Source organism: Tympanuchus pallidicinctus, unplaced genomic scaffold (assembly GCF_026119805.1).
Source record: "Tympanuchus pallidicinctus isolate F22 unplaced genomic scaffold, pur_lepc_1.0 scaffold3, whole genome shotgun sequence".
In the NCBI taxonomy this organism is placed as follows: Eukaryota; Metazoa; Chordata; class Aves; order Galliformes; family Phasianidae; genus Tympanuchus; species Tympanuchus pallidicinctus.
In genome coordinates this window covers 6,664,534-6,685,162 of record NW_026294747.1, presented here as the reverse complement: position 1 = coordinate 6,685,162, position 20,629 = coordinate 6,664,534, and the positions used below count along the sequence as shown (strand labels likewise).

At 50.8% G+C, this 20,629-nt stretch overlaps 2 protein-coding genes across 6 annotated transcripts in view; one reads left to right on the top strand and one right to left on the bottom strand.

Annotated features, from left to right (window-relative positions):
• The first annotated feature begins 70 nt into the window (after positions 1-70).
• SYT12 (synaptotagmin 12) lies at positions 71-9,535 on the top strand. Of its 4 annotated transcripts, none has more exons than XM_052696185.1 (8): positions 71-2,087; positions 3,615-3,679; positions 4,672-4,865; positions 5,254-5,631; positions 6,494-6,709; positions 6,828-6,948; positions 7,150-7,283; positions 7,879-9,535. In XM_052696185.1, the coding sequence occupies exons 2-8, from the start codon at positions 3,643-3,645 to the stop codon at positions 8,050-8,052; spliced, it is 1,254 nt and encodes a 417-aa protein (XP_052552145.1). In that variant the 5' UTR covers positions 71-2,087; positions 3,615-3,642; the 3' UTR covers positions 8,053-9,535. The 4 variants fall into 4 exon arrangements, with proteins under 4 accessions (XP_052552145.1, XP_052552144.1, XP_052552146.1 ...); XM_052696184.1 differs by having other exon boundaries at positions 3,612-3,679; XM_052696186.1 differs by lacking the exon at positions 71-2,087 and adding an exon at positions 2,157-2,494.
• A 105-nt stretch (positions 9,536-9,640) lies between these two features.
• IGHMBP2 (immunoglobulin mu DNA binding protein 2) overlaps positions 9,641-20,629 on the bottom strand; it is a 35,510-nt gene continuing 24,521 nt past the window's right edge. Inside the window, exons 9-15 of one of the 2 annotated variants that reach the window (XM_052696176.1) lie at positions 19,506-19,688; positions 15,941-16,059; positions 14,559-14,653; positions 14,086-14,209; positions 11,705-12,535; positions 11,174-11,358; positions 9,641-10,117 (exon numbers count right to left, since the gene is read on the bottom strand). In XM_052696176.1, the coding sequence (XP_052552136.1) occupies positions 9,920-10,117; positions 11,174-11,358; positions 11,705-12,535; positions 14,086-14,209; positions 14,559-14,653; positions 15,941-16,059; positions 19,506-19,688 (1,735 nt within the window). In that variant the 3' untranslated portion in view covers positions 9,641-9,919. The remainder of the gene's footprint in view (positions 10,118-11,173; positions 11,359-11,704; positions 12,536-14,085; positions 14,210-14,558; positions 14,654-15,940; positions 16,060-19,505; positions 19,689-20,629) is intronic. The other variant, XM_052696177.1, reaches the window with a different exon arrangement.

The window sequence follows — 20,629 nt, the reverse complement described above, 5'->3', positions numbered from 1 at the left end:
CTTCGCAGGGACCGAGGGCACTTGGTCTGAATTCCCTTTGGTACGAAAACTATCAAAGGTTTCTATGCCTTAAGGTAATTACCTTGTCCAGATGCTCAGAGAGATGGATGTTAGAAACCCTCGGTCCACGCTAGTGATTCGGGAATGCTTATTGCAGTGCTTTCACAAGGATGATCAGCAGTGCCTCGTTCAGAGCACACCTTGTGTGTGTTGCAGGTAGTAGTGACAGCCTGGCTCCTTGCTGATGATGGCACGATGCTCCATCAAACAGCCACAGAGCTGCTGGAAGGTCTCTGGGCATATTCAGCACAGCACATCCATACATATGAGGCAATGGGGTGTCCTTGCTTGCGAAGCACTGAGTCTCGTCTACATGTTCTTGACAGCAGCAGCAGCACCTGGACGGGTACTCCTTATGTATTTGTTAAGCCGGATGCAGTCTGCGGCAGTGGGCCGTGCTCCCCTGCATGTGTGTGCTAGGTGATGGAGCAGCAGTGATGCTGTTCCTGCAGGGAAGTAAGCCCAGGGAGGATGCAGCATCTGTTGGTGTTCTTCAGTGCTCCCTGTGCTGCTGAGACACTTCAGTCAGATTCTGGCTTCTGACCACTACCTGAATCACCCACGTGTTCACAGTTAAAGGCTTTATCAGTTGGTGTCACTGATGTGCTATTAGTTTATCCTAAGGCTTGAGCAAAGCACATAAGTGATAATATACTGCCATCTGCTAGCAACGTGAAGCTGATGTTTCGCAGGCTACTTGGCAGCTATGTGAAGCCAGATCCATCTTTAGATACCAAAAGCAAGTCATCAGAGGTGACCAAAATTCAGCCAGACTGATTGGGGTTGAAAGCAACGTTCTAGGGGTCAGCAAAGGATGAGACCCCAGCAGAGGGTGCTGGTGGCCTGGCCTGCCAGAATTAATGCTCTGTTGCGGTTTTAGGAGCTAGGGGAGGAAGCCAGCGCTCCTTGGGGCTGTGTATAGCAGGAGAAAGGGCTGCATTTGGTTGGGTGAGCACAGAGGCTTTCAGCAGTGAGGTGAAGCTCCTTTCCTGCTCACAGCATTTTGGGGCGACAGTCTTGGTCTGTTTTTTTTTTTTTAATTTCCAATCATGGGAGCCTTTTAAGAAAGGTCACTGGTCCCCGGGAAGGAATTATCTGGTGGGAAATGGGTGGTGAGTTTCCCAGGAACTGAGGGTTTTTTGAAGCACCACACTGCTCCCTGTGCCAGCTGAGATGTTGCCCGGCTTTTCCTTCCTCCCCAAATTGCATGCATTGTGTTGTTAATCTTTCTCCCCATTCTAGCAAAGAGAATCTCTGTGTTTAAAATACTTCTCGCTTTGGAGCTAAGGTGAGGCAAGGAAAGCTCTCTCCGTCCCTGCTGTATAGAATCAGGTGTAGGAGAGCTTTGGCTGATGCCCGGCTGGTGTTTGCCACAACGCGCAGCACCTACCAGCGAGCGGAGCTCTGAGTCTTCACTGCTGGGAGGGCTTTTGGGGACAAATCCCAGTAAAGCGTCGCTTGATGCTTTGGGATGAGGGAGAGGAGGGCTGGTGGGTTTTATTTCCGACCCCAAACGAGCCGAGAGAGGGGGAGGAGGACGGAGGTGGTTTCTCTCCCGCAGCGCCGGGGAGGGACGAGCAGCCTGGAAGCCTGCATTAAGGGCAGGCGGGGATCCAAGTATTCGGCTCCCGGGTACCGATTTCAGTCCGCGGCCCCTAAAAAGGTGGAGAGCGTCCCTTTGGGAGAGGTGGGAGGAGGGAACGCGGGTCCTCAAGCGGGGGAACATCCTGCGGGTTGCGGGGGAACAGAGCTGAAAGATGCTGGAGGTGGGAGAAGATGCGGGACTCCGGGGCTGAGGGCCGGAGCCGGGGATGATCCCAACCCGAGGAAGGGGCGGGGGGAACAGCAGCCGGTCCCGATGCGGGGCCGGGGGCGGCCGGGGCCTGCAGGGGGCGGGCGGCGGGCGGGGCCGAACCCCCCCAGGTGCAGCCGGGCCGCCCCGCCCGCAGTCCCCGCTCCGGCTGCCCCGACCGCCATCACCATCACTAGCTCGGCTGGAAAATGAGCTTTTTCTCCTCAAAGCGGTGGTGAGTGAGTCCCAGTTCTCGGTATGGCGGCAGGGGGAAGAAAGAAAGGGAAGGGAGGGGGGAGGGGGCTTGGGAGGTCGTGTCCGCGGCATCCCCACGCAGGGGATGCGCGCTGCCGGGGTTTGCCCGCAGCGGCGCCCTCTGTGATTTTGGGCTGTGTTTCGGTTCCCCTTCCCGAGTTCCTCGCCATCCTTCCGCCGCCCCGCAGCATCCCCGCGGCGGGGAAACCTGGATCCTGCTCTGCCGGGAGGACATCGGGAGATGCTCCCCGTGTGGGCCGCGGTGCTGAGACTGCCCGGCTCATCGCACTTGTGAGCGGGCACCGAGGTGCAAAACTCAGCATCACTTAGCAGATTTCCAACGTAGAACCGCGGAGCTACGAACCCACAGCGGGGTGTACCGTACAGGTATTGCCCATAGAGCCCCACATCTTCAAAGGGCGTAAAATTGGGGCAGCCGGGGGGCTCTGCAGCAGTAACGTCGGGAGTCTGGGGCTGAGCGCGGCTGAGGGATGGAGCCCAAAGCCCGGCGTTACGTTTGGGATTTATTTTTACTCGTAGTTTTGTTACCAACCAACCCACCGGCAAACTTGATCCTACTTTTCCTCCTGGCGTACTGAGGGTGAGATGGGGCTTTGTTCCTCTGGTAGGAGGGAACGGTGAGGGATGGAGGAGGATGGGGTGTGGGGACGAGCCGGGCACGGAGCTGAAGGAGAGGGCAGCCAGGGCTCAGCCCGCCCCTCGGTCCACAGCTGATGACTTTGGGGGAATGCAGCTTCCTCAGGAGGGGGTCTATAACGCCTCCTGGGTTTACTCGTGGTGCACGTAGGGTTTTGTGCAAGCAGCTTCTGGCTTCGGGTGGTCACAGGCACAAAAAGTGTTGCCCCTCCAATGTGGGGGAGATACTCCCATCCCTCAGAGGACAACACACTGCCATGTCTTTCCTTGCCTCGTCACCACAAGCAGCTGTCCCGTGCCCACTGTGGCTCCCAAAGGTGCCAGCAGCCTGATAAGGTGCTGGGATAGCATATAAGGCTGAACGTCTGCTCCTGAGCTCTCCTTGTTCCTTCTCTTCCTTGCCCAGGAGGGGCTGATGGGGAAATCCCATTCAATCTGACCTGGTGGCTCTGAGAGATGCCTCAAAAGCTGCCCATCAGCCCTTCAGGAAATGGTATCTGGGGAGAAATGCTTCGGAAGTAACTGGAGTATTTTTAAAAGGGGTGCTTGCCCTGTGGTGGAGCAGCTCATTCCCGGAAACTCATTCCTTGATTTTCCTATTTAAAAAAAAAGCAAGCAAGCACTGAAAGGAATGAAACTTCTTAAGTAAGATGGTTATCCAGCAGGTAGAAAAAAGCAGGTTGGGGTAAGTCCCCATGAGGCTGCAGTGTTTTTGGCATAGCCCACATGTGACATGAACTGAGACCGTTCTCAGCCCAATCCTTGGTGCTGTCCTGGAGTCTGGGCTGAGCAGATTCCATACGTTCATCTTTGTCCTTTTCTCCTACTTTGTCTTCTGTGTGCTCAGTAGGCTGTCCTGCTAGTGGGGAGGGTCTGCCATGGACGGCGGGCACATGGGCAGATACCGGCTGAGCGGTGAGTATGGCTGTGAGCTGCAGAGCTGGGGAGGGCTGTGTGTGTGTTTGAGCATGGAGTTTAATTTCCTGACATCAGTCTTTAAATCCCAAACTTTCCAATATTGAGCACTCTACCCTAAAAGGTGGTCGGATACAAATTGCAGCACACTGGGCTTCACACCTGGAGTTATCCAGAAACAAGAGTTGGATGGGGTTCTTTGGTCACAGTTTGGGTACAGGCGGCTGTTCCCTTCTGGCTCAGCTTTTCTGTTGAAGTGGCTCTGGGGGGCAAAGCTGCAATGGCATGTAGATGCTGCCCGGCTCTGTCTGGCCCCAAGGAAGGAGCACCACGGCATGACACAGGAGGCAGTGCTGTGGAGTCCCCGGCAGCTCTGTCATCACAAATCTCCTTTTTCTTTTCTTCCGTTTTCTTTCCCCTCCTCCTTTCCTTCTCGTTAAGCCAAGCCATCCGTGTGGCTTTAATCGCTCGGGTGATGGAGGCTGCTGCAATGCAGCAACAGCTGCTCGTGGGGCTGCCGCGTCCTGCTTTGCAGTCTTGAGCTGGGCTTTTTCCCCTCTGTATCGTCCCCTCGGAACTTGCTTTTTTTTTTTTTTTTTTCTTTCTCTCCCGCCCTCCCCCCGTTTCCAAAAGCATTTCCCCCCTCTTTTTCCTATTTGTGGCTCTTTTGATCATCCCAGGAGGCAGTCAGGTTTCCCCTATGGCACCAATTGGAATGCTGAGTATGTCTGAGGGATCCGCACCCTGGGGATGGTGCAGTGAGTTCCGGTGCCGTGGGGAGCGGAGCTGGCACATGCTCACCTCACCTCCTGGGGCTAAAATCTCAGATTTTGCGCTTGCAATTTGCTACTGAGCACCATTCATAACGCGCCGATGGGGGCAGCAGTGATTGATTCCCACAGCTAATTCTGCGGGGCGAGCTCCCGGCTGGGATACAACGTGGCCAAGCTCCCTTCCTTGGGACTTCTGACACTGTCCCTGTCCCCTTGCAGCCACCGCCAGCCCCCCGCGCTGGGAGATCGGCATCTACGTGGCAGGAGCGCTGTCGCTGCTGGGCATCGCAGCTGTCAACCTGTGGAAGCTCTGGCGTTCCGGCAGCTACCCTGCGCCTTCCCCGTTCCCAAACTATGACTACCGCTACCTGGAGCAGAAGTATGGGGCGGCGTATTCAGACATCAAGCACAAGGTAAACCATAAAAAGAATGCAGGTGGAAAGTTGGGCTTGACTCCATTCCTCTTGAGATACACGCATTGGGGCAAAGTAGGGCTTGCAGTGGGGGAATGGTTTAAGTGGGCATGATGGTCACGGGCTTATGGTTGGGCTTGCTGGTCTTAGAGGTCTTTTCCAAACTTAATGATTCTGTGATGCCATTTAGGGACATAATAATAATAATAATGATAATGCAATTATGATTTGATGGTTGGACTAGACAATCGTAATGGTCTTTCAAAACCTTTAGGATTCTGTAGTTGTGTGAAAAGCCATTATGTATCCCAAAGTGCCTTGGAGCATCTTGGCTGTCCTCTTGTATGCAGAGGGAGTGAACTCACTGCCTGCTTCTCTCTCCTGGCAGCGTGGGGCAGTGCTGGGCTCAAAGCCCTTGCCCAGCTGCAAAGCCAGCCTGAGAGGCACCAACACCTGCGAGAGCATCAATGAGCTGGGCAGCCTGGAGCTGATGAGCAGGGACCTAGGGCTGGCCCCCTACGGTCCCCTGAAGAAATCTGTCTCAGCTGACTCGCTCAACTCCGTCTCATCCATCGGGAACAACTTTGGGCAGGATTTCACCGTGGGGCAGGTGGAGGTGTCCATGGAGTACGACGGGAAGGCAGCCGCCCTGCACGTCACCCTACTGCAGGGCAAGGATCTGCTGGAGAAGGAGGATGCCCGCTTTGAATCTTGCTTCATGCGCATCAGCCTGCTGCCAGCCGAGCAGATTGTTGGCATCTCCCGGGTGAGCCCCTCGGGCTTTTCGTGGAATCCCTGAGTGGTTGCTTTGGTTTTGGATTGCTTTCCCTCTCCGCATGAGATGGGCGGCCAAAAAATTTTGCAGGATTGGGTAAAAAGGCAATGGGATGACCTTAGTATTCTCTTCCCTTTCTGTGAGCATGGCCACTTTTGGAGCAAAACCTGTTATTTAATACCCCCTTGGGAAAGCAGCACCCCCCAGGTTCCTTTTGGCACCTGCTTTTTGCAGAGGGATTTTGCAATACATTTGGGTCCCACAGCTTGATTTCATCAAACTGTTCCTGAAAAGAGCATAAAGCCTCATCCCACCGAATAAACCCACTTCTATGGGGGCGGAGGTTCCCAAAAAGGCAGTGAAATATCCTCCTGGCACCCTTTTAAGACCATTTTTACATCCAAAGATCAGGCTGAGTATTTATGCTCCAGCGATATTTATTATTTAGCATCATTATTTATAATTTACCAGCCCTATTTACCATCTTTTGCAATCTTGAGTTACAAAGACAGTATTTTTTTTTCCTTTAATGCTCTGCATTATTATTATTATTTTTTAATAATAACTTACATTTCTATAGTAGTGTTCCTACAGATATCCCCAAAATACAACATAGGCTGTGAGCTGGGAGTCATCAGTGGTATAAAGCAAATCTTCTGCCCATCTGGTTTTCCCCCAGAGGTGCTTGAATCCCTTGGGGTTGCAGGGGCTGGTCATACCATGCGTTAAAAGTGGATTGACCGCAGGGATCGTCTACAAGGATTTCAACATCGAGGTCCCAGTGGGTGTTGCCGTGGTTTTATGGTTAGTGATGGTGCTGGCTGTGGCCCTTCTCCAACTCGCTCCTCCACAGATCCAGCGTGGTGCCTATGCCGTGGCCTTCGATGAGCGCTTCTCCATCCCACTGGACCCTGTGGCACTGGAGGAGGACAGCCTGCGCTTCTCTGTCTTCGGTATTGATGAGGACGAGAGGAACATCAGCACCGGTGTGGCGGAGCTCAAGCTCTCTGACCTGGACCTGACTGTGCGTCCCTTCAATGCTTGGCTCTATCTGCAGGACACGAACAAGGTGAGGTGGGGTGATGCTCCTTGTGCTTTGGGGTTTTGGGGGTTTTCACCCATTCCCTCTGGTGGGAATCCATTCTCTGGAATCCATCTGGTGGGTGACGGCACGCTCTGTCCTGCAGGCAGTCGACACAGTGGGGGAGATCCTGCTCTCCCTCAGCTACCTGCCCACAGCCGAGCGGCTGACGGTGGTGGTGGTCAAAGCCAAGAACCTCATCTGGAGCAATGGCAAGGGGACTGCAGGTGAGCGTGGGGCCATCTCAAGGCCCCAAAGCTTTGGGTTGGACATGGGTGCTTGTCCTAGTACATCCCAGAACTCTCTGTGAGTGCTTGTTGGAGTAAAACCAGTCTGGGGACAACCCTGCTGGATTGGGATGCGGTGGGTTGGGATGGCTTTCAGCATGGCTGACACCATGGTTGTTCTCTCCCCTTGGCCCTGAGCAGATCCCTTTGTCAAAGTCTACCTGCTGCAGGATGGGAGGAAGATCAGCAAGAAGAAGACGGTGGTGAAGAGGGACGACACCAACCCTGTGTTCAACGAGGCCATGATCTTCTCAGTGCCGGCCATTGTGCTCCAGGTCTGTCCTGCTACTCCTTGGAGACCACAAACCCCTGTGGATCCAGTAAGGACTTCCTGGGATGGAATGAGAGTCGTAGGAGCTGTGGTTGTGATTCAGTGGGATGCAGTGGTATGGGAGATGGGCACATACAGAGTATGGCTGAGCATGTAGGGATAAGCCTGTATGATTTTTGGGTATGGATGATGCAGGGGATGGGTAAGTATTGGGATATTGTGTAATACATAGGGTATGGCTGCTGGGGGAGATGGGTATGTGTGACATGTGGGCGAATGCATGTGTGTGGGGTGTGCTTGTGTGTGTAGGTGGCTGCATATATGTGTTTAGGGGATGCGGGGGAAGTAAGGTGGTGAATAAGTATGGGATGGATGTATACATAAAGGCTATAGCTGTGTGTGAGGATGATGTGCATATATAGTTTTCTACTACATGGGGAGGACGTAGTGGTATGTGTATGAGCTGGGTGGGTACGTAGGGGAAAGCATACACATAAGGTAGGGCTACTGGGCTGATAAGCACGGGTAGTACAGGGGGTATGAGTGCAAGAGGGACGGTGTGTAAGTGCTGACAGCCATCACTCCATGCACCCCTGCAGGACCTGTCCCTGCGGGTGACAGTGGCTGAGAGTGGCGAGGATGGCCGTGCTGACAACACGGGCCACGTCCTGATCGGCCCAGCAGCCAGTGGCATGGGCATCACCCACTGGAACCAGATGCTGGCCACGCTGAGGAAGCCTGTGTCCATGTGGCACCCACTGCGGAGGAATTAGGCTGCTGGCGGGGGCACCCTGCACACCTTGGGACCCTGTGCCCCAATGCCAGCTCTGCCCTGGCCACAGTGGCCAAGTGCCACTGTCTGGAGGTGAAAAGTCAGAGATGGCCAGAGCATCCTGCTACCAAAAGCCTCCACTGGGAGGAGGAGGATGGAGAAAATCCTGTCCGCACCTCTCCTCATCCGCATGCGCTGGGGGCTGCTGAGGGACCTGCCGAAGACGAACCAAAACCAGCAAAATCCTCCTCAAACTGCTGTCTGGTGCCAGCCACAAGCTCCTCAGCATCCTGCATGCCCTCTGCTGGGCCCCCAAAACCAACGGTGACCCCAGATGTGGCCTCTGAGGGCTTCTGAGGGGACATGGGATTCTTTGGAAGGATTTTTGGCAAGCGAAAACAGAGAGGGGTGATAAAGTGTTGGCATGGTGCAGTTTCTCTCAGCATGTGTGGTCTTTCTGTTGGGTTTCAGAGGGGTTTCAGTGCACTGTACCAGGGCTGAAACTCTCCAAATTCCAATGAAAAAGGGAAAAATAATAGTAGAAAAAAAACTTGTTGTTATATATCTCTTTTTTTCTTCCATCATTTTTCTAGCAGTGTCAGTTTCTGCTTTCCTACTGGCTGCCAAGGGGTGTCTGTCCCCAAATGTCATGGGTTTGAGGACAGGTCCAGGCTGAATCATCCCCTAAAGGCTAAATGTGGTCACCCCAAACCCTTTTCCCAGCTTAATTAATCCCGTGGATTCCCTAGCAGCAGGGCAGCTCTACAGAAATAGGAAACACCCCCCAAATTTTGTATTTTTAAGCTTCACAGGGAAAGGAGAGAAAAAGCTCTTTAGATGCCGTCTGCTCATGGGCTCCCAGCCCAAACAAGGTCTTCTGGGTAAGATCTGCTGCTCTGGGGAACCAGTTCCCCCTGTTTTCCGGAGGTGAACAGATGGAGAGATGTGTGGGGCAGAGGATGCCCTGGGGCCGTGTCCCTCAGCTTTTCCCAGTCTGCAGGTTGCCAGCAGGAAGCCAACAGGGAAACTGGGGCTCTTTGGGGGCTGTTTGCCAGAGTGGTGGCTGTTTGCCAGGGTGAACTGGGGAGGGGATTTTGTTCCGTGAATGGTTTGAGCTGAAAATAAACAAACGTGAGTGAGCCATTCAACCAGATTAAAGACAACATCATGGTAGTACCCTGAGCTGGCACCAATTTTCCTCTCTGCTCCTCTGCCTGGCTTTTATTTTGCAATTCCCCTACATAGGCTTCTTCCCCTTAGTTCATAGGTGCCAAGATTTCCTTCTCCCACATGCTGGCTCTTCCTCCTCCTCGCTCCTCCCTCCAGGAGCCCCCATCTGCCACTGTCCCTTGGCCCTGGGACCAGGGTACAAACCAAAGCTGTGCTCAGAACAGCTCTGCTTGGAATTGCCAGTGCAGTTTGCTGATGGATGAGGAGAAGGTTCTGTTGTGGGCTTATGCTGTTTTTTTGTGTGCGTATGGACATTAGTGCACTGGGATCACAGTGGGAGAGTGGTACCCAGGGCTTTTCACCGCCCACAGACATTTATTTTTTGCAGTAGCAGAGAGAAATGTCACAGTGACAGCTGATTGCTTTCAGTGTTTTAATATCCGTCTTTATTGGCATGCTGCAGCCTCTCTGTGTACATCCTTTACTTTGTCAATAAGGATAACTGGGACAAATGAAAGTGCTCTCCTCCATCTGAGGTTCAGTGAGGCCCCAGTGCCTATATGTTCAGCAGCTATGGCACTGACTCCATGCTGTCTACCACCTACAACAAGAGCTCCCATTTTCCACCACTGTTTAGCAGCATCTTTGCTTTATGCAGTCCGATCTGTTGGCTTCAAGTACCCAGAAAATCAGCTCCTTCACTTCTCCTTGCCTTTCTTCTTGCTCTTGCGCTGGTTGGTCAGGTCGCTGAGCTTCTTGTCCAGGCGGCGCTGGAGATGGGCTCTCTTGGCAGGGTCCAGGGATTTGTCCTTGGGGCTGCTCCCAGCGTACAGAACGCCTTCCCTGCTGATCCACTGCCGAGCGTGTGCCTTGGCCTTGTCCCCGCAGCCGTGAACCTAGGGAGAGAGGGGACAGTGGTGGAACTGCGTGTGACATGGTGGGATGTGGGCTGTGAGCATGGTGGTGATGGGTTGATGGTGGGACTTAGAGGTCTTCTCCAACCTTAATGATTCTTTGAATCAGCTGCTTCTGCTGGAGCCCAGAGCTCCTCTTCCACCTGCTCTGCATTTCCTGAGTCAGTTGAATCACAGAACATCCTGAGTGGGAAGGGACCCATAAGGAAAGGATGAGGAAGTGGGGGGAAAAACACTTGCTCAACAGGGGTTCTGGCTCCCTTGAGGTGGCTCTAGGTAAGTGCTGACCCACACCAGATTCAGGTGTGGGTAAGAGATCCTTGGTTATTTGACACTAAGGCCTGATAATATGCAGAAAAAGGGCTGAACTTTGAAAAGTAAGAAAAACTCATTGATGTGGATTGTACTCCTGCAATTATTTCTCATTACAATTCAGCAGGGAGAGGTGATTCTGCAAGAAATAAATTTATATCCCAACCAGCTTGTGAATGACCATAAATACAACTATTCTTTGCCATGGAAACAGATAGTACTTGACAAGGGGAAAATCTATGCTGAGGATTTATAGGTCAGCTTGCTAAATGTTGCTAAGCCCCGGGAGGCAAAGAGCTGCGCTTGGGTGACACAGGATGAGGAGTGGTGGGAGCAGGAGGCCATGGATGAATGGAAGCTCATCACCTCTCAGCCATGTCCACTCTGACTGCAGGGCTGAGGCCTAAGGCTGGCTCACCATGAAGCTTCCAGCCCTGCAGATTGAACCTACTTGTCTGCTTCAGCACCAGAATGGAAATGCCAGACAATAGGAAGGGTGGGCAAAAAGCAAAGGGTGGAGGGGGAGAGAGAAAGCTCTCAGGAGAAGCTCTGCAGAACCTCCATGTGACAGCCTCTTCTACCTTTATAAAAACATCTGACAATGATGGTTTGGCATTAAGCTCCCTGCAAGGAAACCTTGCCTGCAGAGCTCTCACTTAAAGCCCTTCTGCTGGACGCATCCTGCTCCTCTCCAGCCCCTGGGCAGCTTTCTGGCGCTGTGCATACCTCTGGGATGTGATGGTTGAGGCAGTACCGCCTGTTGCAGTGTGGGCAGAAGTGGCCCAGGGTTGTGACACTGGCTTTGCAGTGGGGGAAGCCACAGGTGTTGTCAGCTTTAACGGCAGCAGAAATCAGAGCGTCTATATCTTCCTCTGATGCACTGTCTGCTGTGGTTTTAGCCACTGTTTTTCCTAGGTAGAGGGCAGAAGAGATGCAGAGGTTTAGCAAACCCAAATAGCTCTGAGACCCAGGCAGTGCAAAGTCCTGGAGCTAGTGTATACAGTGACAGAGACTTTGTGGCACTCATTGTGACACTGAACTCTGGCTCATGCTCAAAGGCACAAGTGGGAACTGAGGGTCTCCCTTTGCTAGAAAATGGCTGGGGGAGAGGAAGGGACCACACCTGGCTGGGACAAGGATTCTCAGCTCTGATTCACCCCCACCTCCATGTTTAGGAGAGGCAAGTACCTCTCAGCTCTCTCCCCATGTTTGAGAGCTTCCAGTCAAACTCCTGCTCCTATAAAGTGAGGGACCTACCTTTGCAGTCGCTTTTGTCTTTCTTCCTGCTGCTGCTGCCCCGAGTGCCAGCGCTGGACTCTTGCTCTTTCTTCGCCATCTCCTCCTGCCTGGCCTTCTCCCTCTGAAATCTCTCCAGGTGCAACCTTTTCAGGTCCACTTTCCCTGAGCACTCACTTCTTCCTCCTGGCTCAGCAGGAGCTGGAGCTTCCCCACTAGAGTCCTGTGGCTGAGGAGGGGGCTGCTGTTCCCTGGGGGTTACAGCTCGGGCAACCACAGCCTGACCAAGCTCCTTCTTGCGAATGCTGATGTAGCGGTCTCTGCCCTCCCCGGTGCTGATGTGCTGCAGCCCATGCTCCTCAGCCAAGAGGTGGACCAGCATCCGGTCGTGTGGACTGAGAGATGAGGGGAAGTCCAACTGCGTCTCACCACTCTCCAGGAAGGCTTCCAGCACAGCTTTAAATTTGTTTGTGCCAGCTTTTGTCCCCGGGCTCTCCTTCCCAGGTCTACTTGTGCTAGAAGAGCAACGTGCTTCTTGTTTTTGAGGAGCTGCTTTAGCTGCTGTTGCTTTGGGCTTCCTCCCTGCAGCTTGCTGCGGTTTGGGGCTGGGTGCTGCAGGGGCCTTTGTGCTCTGCTGCCGCTCTCCTCTGTGGGAGTAGTTTTCAGGGACAAGGTCATCGAGGTACTCAAAGGCCGTGCGCACCTGGCCGTGCTGCCTGAAGTGCTCCAGCAGCCGTCCCAGGAAGGCCTGGCTACCCACTGTGTGGCTGTCGCAGATGATGGCCACGTGGCGCCGGGCACGTGTCACCGCAACGTTGATCCGTCGGTCCTCAGCAAGAAAACCCACCTCGCCTGCAGGAAAACCAAGAGGGAGTGAGCAAACAGAGGCTAGAGAGTCTTCTTGGGGCTGGTGTGGTGCAGGGCTGGCTCCTGCTCTCATGACGACCAGTTGGGAGCCACAGTGGGGATCCTCAACCATCCCAGGTTCAAGGCATGTGGGCAGGAGAAATGCTCCCCAGGTGCTGCTAGGTGACCTAGGGCATGAGATCAGGCTGAGAAAGGCTCACCTGGAGGCAGAACTGCAGGTACAGTGCAGGAGGCACTCTATGCAATGCCCCCTGACTGCCCCCAAGCCATGCACACAGGGCTGATTTTAACAGCAGCTTGGCAAGGTCTGCTGCTGCTCTCAGGCTATTTTCTCAAAGAGAAGCAGTAAGAGCTAGCGAATGCCAAGATGACTCAGTGAGGCTCAGCTACTGAGAGGGGTAGTGGAGGTAGCTTGAGAGATTCCAGCCCCTGAGGATAAAGAGAAGGCCAGTGGGGAAGAAATTGCTTTCTCCTTTGCTGCAGTGACCAGTCTGGCTTTTTGCACGCAGTCTCTGATGCAGCAAAAGGGTTTCCTGCTGGATCTGTAACGGCTGCAGAGGAACGGGCATCCCCTGAGCTGATCTACGTGGTTACAACAAACTCTCCTGGGTGTCAGGCTGCTACCAGCATCTCTCGTGGCCCACAGAGAACAGAGCTCTGCCTGGACAGCACATGGAGCCTGCTTGTCATGCATGGGAAGAGGGCTGGAGTCATTGCTGAGGACATGGGCTCCCACTGAGCCACCAGCAAGGTGAGGTGAGTCACTGTGAATAAGGACTATTCTTAGCCCTACACTCCACCTCCATCCTCCCCCCAGCGCTGCTTTTCCTGCTCCAGGCTTTCTTTAAAAAAGGCAGAAAACACCTCCCCCTTCAATGTGTCCTTTCCCCCTTTTTCTTTCTAGACATCAGCACTCCTGGCACATACACAGTGTCTCATCCTCAGTAGCATTAGTGCAGGAAGGGACGTCTAGTTGAGGATGTGAAAAGGGGCAGAGGTGCTTCTCAGCACAATCCCACATGTGCCCTCTGCATGAGCTGCTGCCTCAAAACCCTTCAGCAGCTTTTTTCCAGCTATTAACTCCCACTGCAGTCACTGATAGCAAAGAACTCGATTTTCTGCTCTAGATTTTGCTTCCAAAAGGAGCATTTTCTGCGCACGACTTGTGATGCCAGCTTTCTTCACTCTTCACTCTTTCTTCACTTTCTTCACTCTTCAAGCCCCATCTAATTTCTGCCTTTTTCTCAGCGCTTCATTAACCACAGTGCCAACCTGACATGTACCATACACAGGATTCCAGTTCAATAATTTTTGAGGTTGCAGGACTGTACCTAGCATGGGAACCTTTCTCTGCAATCCTGAAAGCAGATGTCGATTTAAAAATAATGAGAAGAAATAAAGCTGAAAAGAATCTTACCACTAAACTCATTCAGAGTGAAATGCTAGAGACAGTCAGAATTATACTTGGCAATGTATTGAGTGACCCATTCCTTCCCCATTCCCATTCTTCCCCTTCTCTAGCAGCAAGTTCTCACCTTTCCTGTTGGATCTCACGAATGACAAGATCACGGCCTCTTTCTCTCTGCCTTGGAAACCATCAACTGATTTAATCTCTAGCTCAGGGTACCTGTGGCAAAGGTGCTCTCTTAACATATCCACCTGATAAAACATGAGAGAGGTGACTTAGAGAGAGAAGTGCAAAGGGAAAAGCATTAAAATGGCATTATTTGGAACAGCCCCTTCCTCTCAAAGGCAAAAGGATGAGTGCTTGTGTCTCCCAAGTGCTGACTCCTGATGCTGGGAGTGGAAAATACCTCTCAGAAAACACCACCTCCCTCAAACGCCTCAACTTTGAGAAGGTGGCCACAATGACTGATCATATAATTTGCCTCTGCTGCCTTCTGCATTCCTCTCTCTGAGAGTACTTTGGTATCGCTCCTGGAAGTGTCTGAATCCACTCTCGTATGTGTGAAGAAAGAGAGGAGGTGCCAGGAGGGCGCCAACTCACCTGGAGGTTGTAGGGGGCTACAACAGCGATGTCTCGCGCCTTCACACCAGCATCTACCAAAGCCTGGATGTGCAAACCAGCCAGCTGCACTTCTCCTAGGGCACAAAGCATAAGGGGCAGTGAGCCAGGAGCACATCCAAGCTGATGGTGACTGGGTGTGCTATAGATTGGAGAAGCTTGCCCACTTCCCCTCATAGCAAAGAAAGGCTCAGGCAAGTCCTGCCCCTGGCCAGCATTGCAATTCCCAACTTGGCTCACTTGGATAGAAGGTGATGTGCTATGCATTCCTTCTCCCTGATTCTTATCTTTCCAAGTCACCAGCTCCCTACATCTAAGCTTAAGAAGAGAATAACCTCTCTGAACAACCCTTGGCTTTCTCCTGCCTTAATCCAAGAGATCAACACTTAACCCAGGGAACAGATTATTTTCCTTCTGAAGTGAAACTTTAGACCTCACTGCAAATCTAATTTTCCTCTCTGTGCTGTGATGAAAAAGCCTCCAGCTTCTAAGTCACTGCATTTCCAACACCCCCGTGATCACATAAAAACCTTCATGTTCCTTCCAGAGCTGTCTGCTCAGGATGGTGGTTGCTTCAGGGAGATCGAACAAGGACAGTCTAAAGAGGAATGCAAACTATTCCACATGTTTATCTGCAAGACTGATTCTACCATCTATTTTGCAGCAAAACACATGTATAGCATTCCAGAATCTGCAGTCTGCTGCTCCAGAAGGCTAACTCCCACATTTTGGAAGACTTGCATTTATCTCCACTTAGGATCCCTGACTTATCTCAGACTTCTGTCAGGAGACAAGAGCCTTTATCTGTCTCAGAGGGGTGTGGAAAAATGAGATCCTTTCTGCTGACAGTTTTCTAAGCCATAACAGTGTTGGGGTATGTGGATTGTCAAGTGAAGCATCAGATTTTAGACAGCCCATATGCAACACAACCTGGCAAAGGCCCTCTGTGAGCCTACCTAGCCAGACTAAAAGTAGGAGTGTGAGCAGTATCCCTGAAGAGCAGATCACATCCATTCACCCTGCTGCAAAAGCAAGGACACAAAGGAAGTAGTGTCTTCTTGTTCCTATTAATTTCTCTTGCGTTATTGGAACAGCTATGGCACGTGACTTTGCACTAAATCTCCATAATGAAATCTATTATTTAAAGTCAGAAAAACAGCACAAAGCTTGGTGCCTTGAGAGGATTGAGAAAAGCCTTGTGGGACTTTGTAAAAGTGGAAAATGAATGGGAGACAGTTCTGAGCCACATCTACAGCCTGGGTGGAACATCTCAGGACAGTGACTCAGCAGTGCAGTAGCCGAGCCCTCGGGAGGCTGAGGACTTCAGTCAATTCCTCCTAACAAAATATTCCCAATACTAGTACCTGGATTCCCCTTAGACTGTTCATCTTCCACTTCCAGCTCCCACAGGCCACAGCCAACAGTGTCTATGAGCAGTAAAGGAATCGTGGTCTCTTCTGTGCAGGTGACTCCTGGCAGGTCCCTGCAAAAGATGTTGGGAAAGGGCCACGTTAACAGCACTAAAGATATGCCAAAAGGTGATTGGATGTCTTATTGCTTTCTCCTTCCAAGAATACACACCTGGATATTGCTTGCCAAGGGCAAGGTATGGACCAACAGAAGTGCGCTCTGCAGGCGGTGAGAGTCTGAGAGCTGAGATTCCCCACCTTTCCACCCCTCCAGGCTTTGGTCTCTTTGCAATGGCAGTGATGCTACTGAGGAGCCTGGTGGGGTCTCAGTGGTGGGCTCCCTGAGATAAAAGCCACAGCCACAAGCAGAGGAAGTCCCAAAAGGCCTGAGGAGGCCTGGCAATACCAGAAAGCCACAGCTGAAAAGACATTATTCCTCTGCGTAATGGAACTGCTCTTTAGATTATTCCAAAAACGCAAAGACCGGTGAGGTGGGTCAGCCAACAGCACTGTGAGCCTTCTTGTCAGCTGTGCTGCACAGCCCAGTTGTTGTAGGCGGTGTAGGGGGATGGTGTGGGGGTGTCAGTGACTCGCTTAAATAATCTCAAAGAGGAAAAATATGCAGGCCTAGGAAGCTGTTGCAGTTAATTTCTGTTTTTACACTGCTGAGAGTGAGGGAAAAGAGCATTACCAGAGATTTGACAGCAGTGCTGTAGGAAAAGAGAAGAAAGTGTGGCACAAGGAACCACAGAGGAGTTGAGTTTTTGTATCCCCTCTACATCTTAAACTACTGTATTCCAAAAGAACCAAACTAATTAGCCTCTTTTTTTTTTTTTTTTTTTTTTTTTTTTTAATACCCATGGAAGCTGCTCGCTGAATTCACAGCCTGGAAAGAGGTGGTGTGATGGAGGGCAGCAGGACAAAGGCAAAGATAACAGAACCCCAACAATAACATGTCACTGTACATCACATGCTGATCAAGGAGAGTTGGGGCTTCAGGGGGTTTGGAAATAATCAAGGAAGCCATCACAAAGAAGGACTGCTTCCAGATTACAGGCAGGGAAGTGAGAGCAAAGGCTCCAGTTCAAGGCAAGCCCCCGCCTGTAGCCCTAGTACTACATGATATTCTGCATTCCTATGCCACTGACTGGCCCTCCTATGAAGCTCTCTGGAGCCTTGATGTCCCTTAGGGGAAAGATGCAATTCTCACCTGCTAAAAACCAGCCTAAGAAGCAGGGATGGATTTGTGATCCTGAAGAGATTCCTGACCCTTTATGACAAAGCAGGTTGACCACGCAGGTAGACGACAGTTGCAGGCTCAATGTGCTGCCCTGGGACACCTAGGGACCTGTGCTTCATCCAGGAGAAGGTGATCCCAGCTGGGGGAGTTGCACATCATAACTGAGGAGCATTTTGCTTGGGTACCTTTCAAGTATGACACTACGGGGAGGGGTTCCCTCACCTTCCCCATCAGTGAGGGGTGCTGGCCCCCTGAAAAGTGCTAACAGAAGGGACACCCAATGCTTCACTTAAATAAAAACTGACAATAGGAGCTGCTGATGATCTTCAAACCAGTTTCTCATGGACTGAGTCACAAGTTTTGAATGTTGGAAAATACTGCTTGCAGCCTCCTGGACTAAATTCTGGAGATGTGTGGGATTTCTGAAGTGTTTCATCACCTGTTTCAGAAGGAAGGGAGGTTTGGGAAGAAGAACTATCAGAGATGAAAAGCTTACTTATTTCTTGCTCAGGTACGGAATTAAGCAAATCATTTGGTCTAAGCCAGAAAAGGACCTGAGGTGGTTACAAATATAATAGAGGAATTTGTACTCACAACCTAAAGATAAAATCATAGTTCAACACCAAGACACTGCATTATCTGGTATTCTACAGAGGCCCAGAAATTTTACATGGTTTAGTGCCTGAAGTGAGGATTGCTGTATTCATGTGATGTGTCAGCAGACTTCATTTCAGGTTTAGACATCAATTTCCGCAGGAAAAGGCATGGAGCCGGGGACAAAGCTGCACTATGGAGTGGAAAATAAGACATTCACTCTTTTATCCATCATAAAAGCAAAGAAGAATAGCATCCTACATCATCAGAATAACAGCCAACAAACATCAACTTTTCAACTAATTTAATGGTTTCAAACCTTTTTGACTGGGGTTTCACTTTAGCTACTATTCTTGTGTAGTTAAATGGGAAAAAAAGCACAACAAAGAACAGGAACAACTGAGAAGAGTGTTTTTTACATTGGAATTAGATTTGCATAGCTAAAGCACTGCTGAATGAGTCCTGTCCATCTCACCTGAGCTCTTCTGGTATAGATGAACAAGCAGAAAGAAGCCTTTCCTTGAAAACCCACTGCATGCACCTGTATAAATATATTTACACACAAAGATATACAAACCAAGACAGGAGTCAGCATTCACTGATTCATCAGCTTCACTGATGAGTGAAGCCCTGAACAGAGCATGCTGACACAAGCAGAATCCCCACGCTGGCTGCAGAGGATGAAGGTGAGGCTGTTGGAAAGGTCTTAAACACAAAGCTTGGTTTTGTTTTGTTTATATGTTTGGCCAGAGTTCCTATCTCATAGTGTTGTTTGTGCTGTTCACAAGTAAGATCACCAGGAAATGAGCACGAGATGGCCTCTCCAGCTCTCTCTGTCCACTTCCCCTGTGAAATGGAGAGATTCTAGGGGAATTTCAATTTTTCTACCTCCTACATATTTGCATTAAAAAAAAAAGCATTGCTAAAAATACAAAAGCACCATGCAGACAGGCACTGTGATATTCTGTGCTTCTCTGAGGCCAACAGAGAGAATTAATGTTTTCCCATCCACCTCCCAGAACTATGCCGACTACAATTTTAAAAAGCACCAATTATTGACAGTCACAGCTTGTGTTAGCAAACAATTGCCTGTCCCAGGATGCAAGTGAAAAGAAATATGAGTCACTTCCTCTAAATTAGCAAAGAATGGGTAAACTGCTGCAGACAGAATGGATCTGATGCTTTCAGTCTTGCTGCAGGCGCTGGCTTGACAATAAAATCAACCAAGCCAGAATTGGAATCTTGCTTTCTAGTCTCCTCTGTTGCCACCTTTGGGATCAAAGATGGGGGACACAGTGGTCCATATAATAATTATTAGGATGTGTGAAAACGCACTAAATCTGGTGTCTGGCCCTGCTCTCAATGAAAGCTTGAGATGGAGAAGAACTGCTTGGGGTAGGCATACTGCACATCAGATCTTCGTATGTTCTCACCAGGTGCAAAAGGATTTCATTTACTGATGTATCATACCAATGGAGCAAATGGAAGATAACTCTGCATGGCTTCTTGTTACAAAGGAAGAGGACAACTACCACTTAGGTAATGATCCCTTGATGAAATAAAGGACAAACAGAAATGCTATGGCAGGTAGGGATGTAAAACTCCACCACGGTGACAAAGCCAACATGCACTGGGATGAAGAAGACACCTCTGCTCAGATGCATCACCGAGGAGGAAGGCACTTACTTGAGCAGATGCTGGGCTACGAATGGGTGAGCAGTGAGCCGGCCACCATACATCTCTGAGGAAGCCCACTGCATGATGGCTTCATGCATCCGGTACTGCACTGTCAGCATCTTCACAACCTTCTCCCCGTACCTCTCGATGACACGCTCCATCAAGCTGAGTGAAAGGCCCTTGGCAGCAGCCCTGTGTGGAAAAAGCAAGTTGGAACTGGAGCCTAGATGTCTGCATGAATTTGGACTATATTGCATCTTCTTGCTACAGCCATGACAGTGCTGTAGCTGGAACTGGATGTGGTGCTAATCAACGCTAATGATGTTAGTGCTGTCAGAGCACCTTGGATATACATCCCAGAGCTTTCTGAGCATGGCAGTGGCCACGCTGTGATGGTGCTACCTCCCTGCTCTTCCCACTGTGTTTCACTTGGGTACCAGAGGATTCAGGAGAGGGAGTAGGACAAGACTGCAGCATCCCCAGCATAGAGTCACAGTAGGGTGAACATGCTCAGGAGTAGACCCATGATCAGATCAGCTTGCATGTATCAGGATGGAGAGATGCCCCCATGGGGAAATGCCTACTGGTACTGCCAACATAACATAAGAAAGACAAACAGCAGCAGCCAGCCCCACCCGGAGTGGTTGCTCCTCCCATGCTGCTCTATGCACTTCAAATAAGGAATGAGGATGCCCAAGTTCTCAATCTGGGGGGAACAGCTCGAGAATGTGATACTCTTAACCCTTAAGCTCAGTTTGCCAGCATCCTCAGTCACACTTCTCATACCAGCTCTATGTATGGCATCAGTGTAATGCTGCACTCGCACTGCTTCCAGCTCAGGGAACGGCATCAGAATCACCTAATGCATTATTACTAGAGCCTGACCCTACAAGCATCTTAAAACATATGGTGTCAACACAGCCAGATCTCGATGATGTTTTACTGAGACACTTAACGTGCAAGTGTTCTCATTAATCCTTGGCTGCTCACCCTAGACTAATGCACTTCAGAGTTTATTGCTTTATTGCCCATTAAGAAAACCAACCCTGTCATGTATGGCAGAGGTCCTGTGCTTCTGTTGGTGACACAAATTAATAAAGCTCCTAATGAAATAAGACTTTCAGGAGTCTAAT

Coding starts and splice junctions, on each gene's coding strand:
- SYT12 (XM_052696185.1), top strand. CDS start 3,643: ATGGACGGCGGGCACATGGGCAGATACCGGCTGAGCG. Junction 3,680..4,671: donor GGGCAGATACCGGCTGAGCG/GTGAGTATGGCT, acceptor GTCCCCTTGCAG/CCACCGCCAGCCCCCCGCGC. Junction 5,632..6,493: donor AGATTGTTGGCATCTCCCGG/GTGAGCCCCTCG, acceptor GCTCCTCCACAG/ATCCAGCGTGGTGCCTATGC.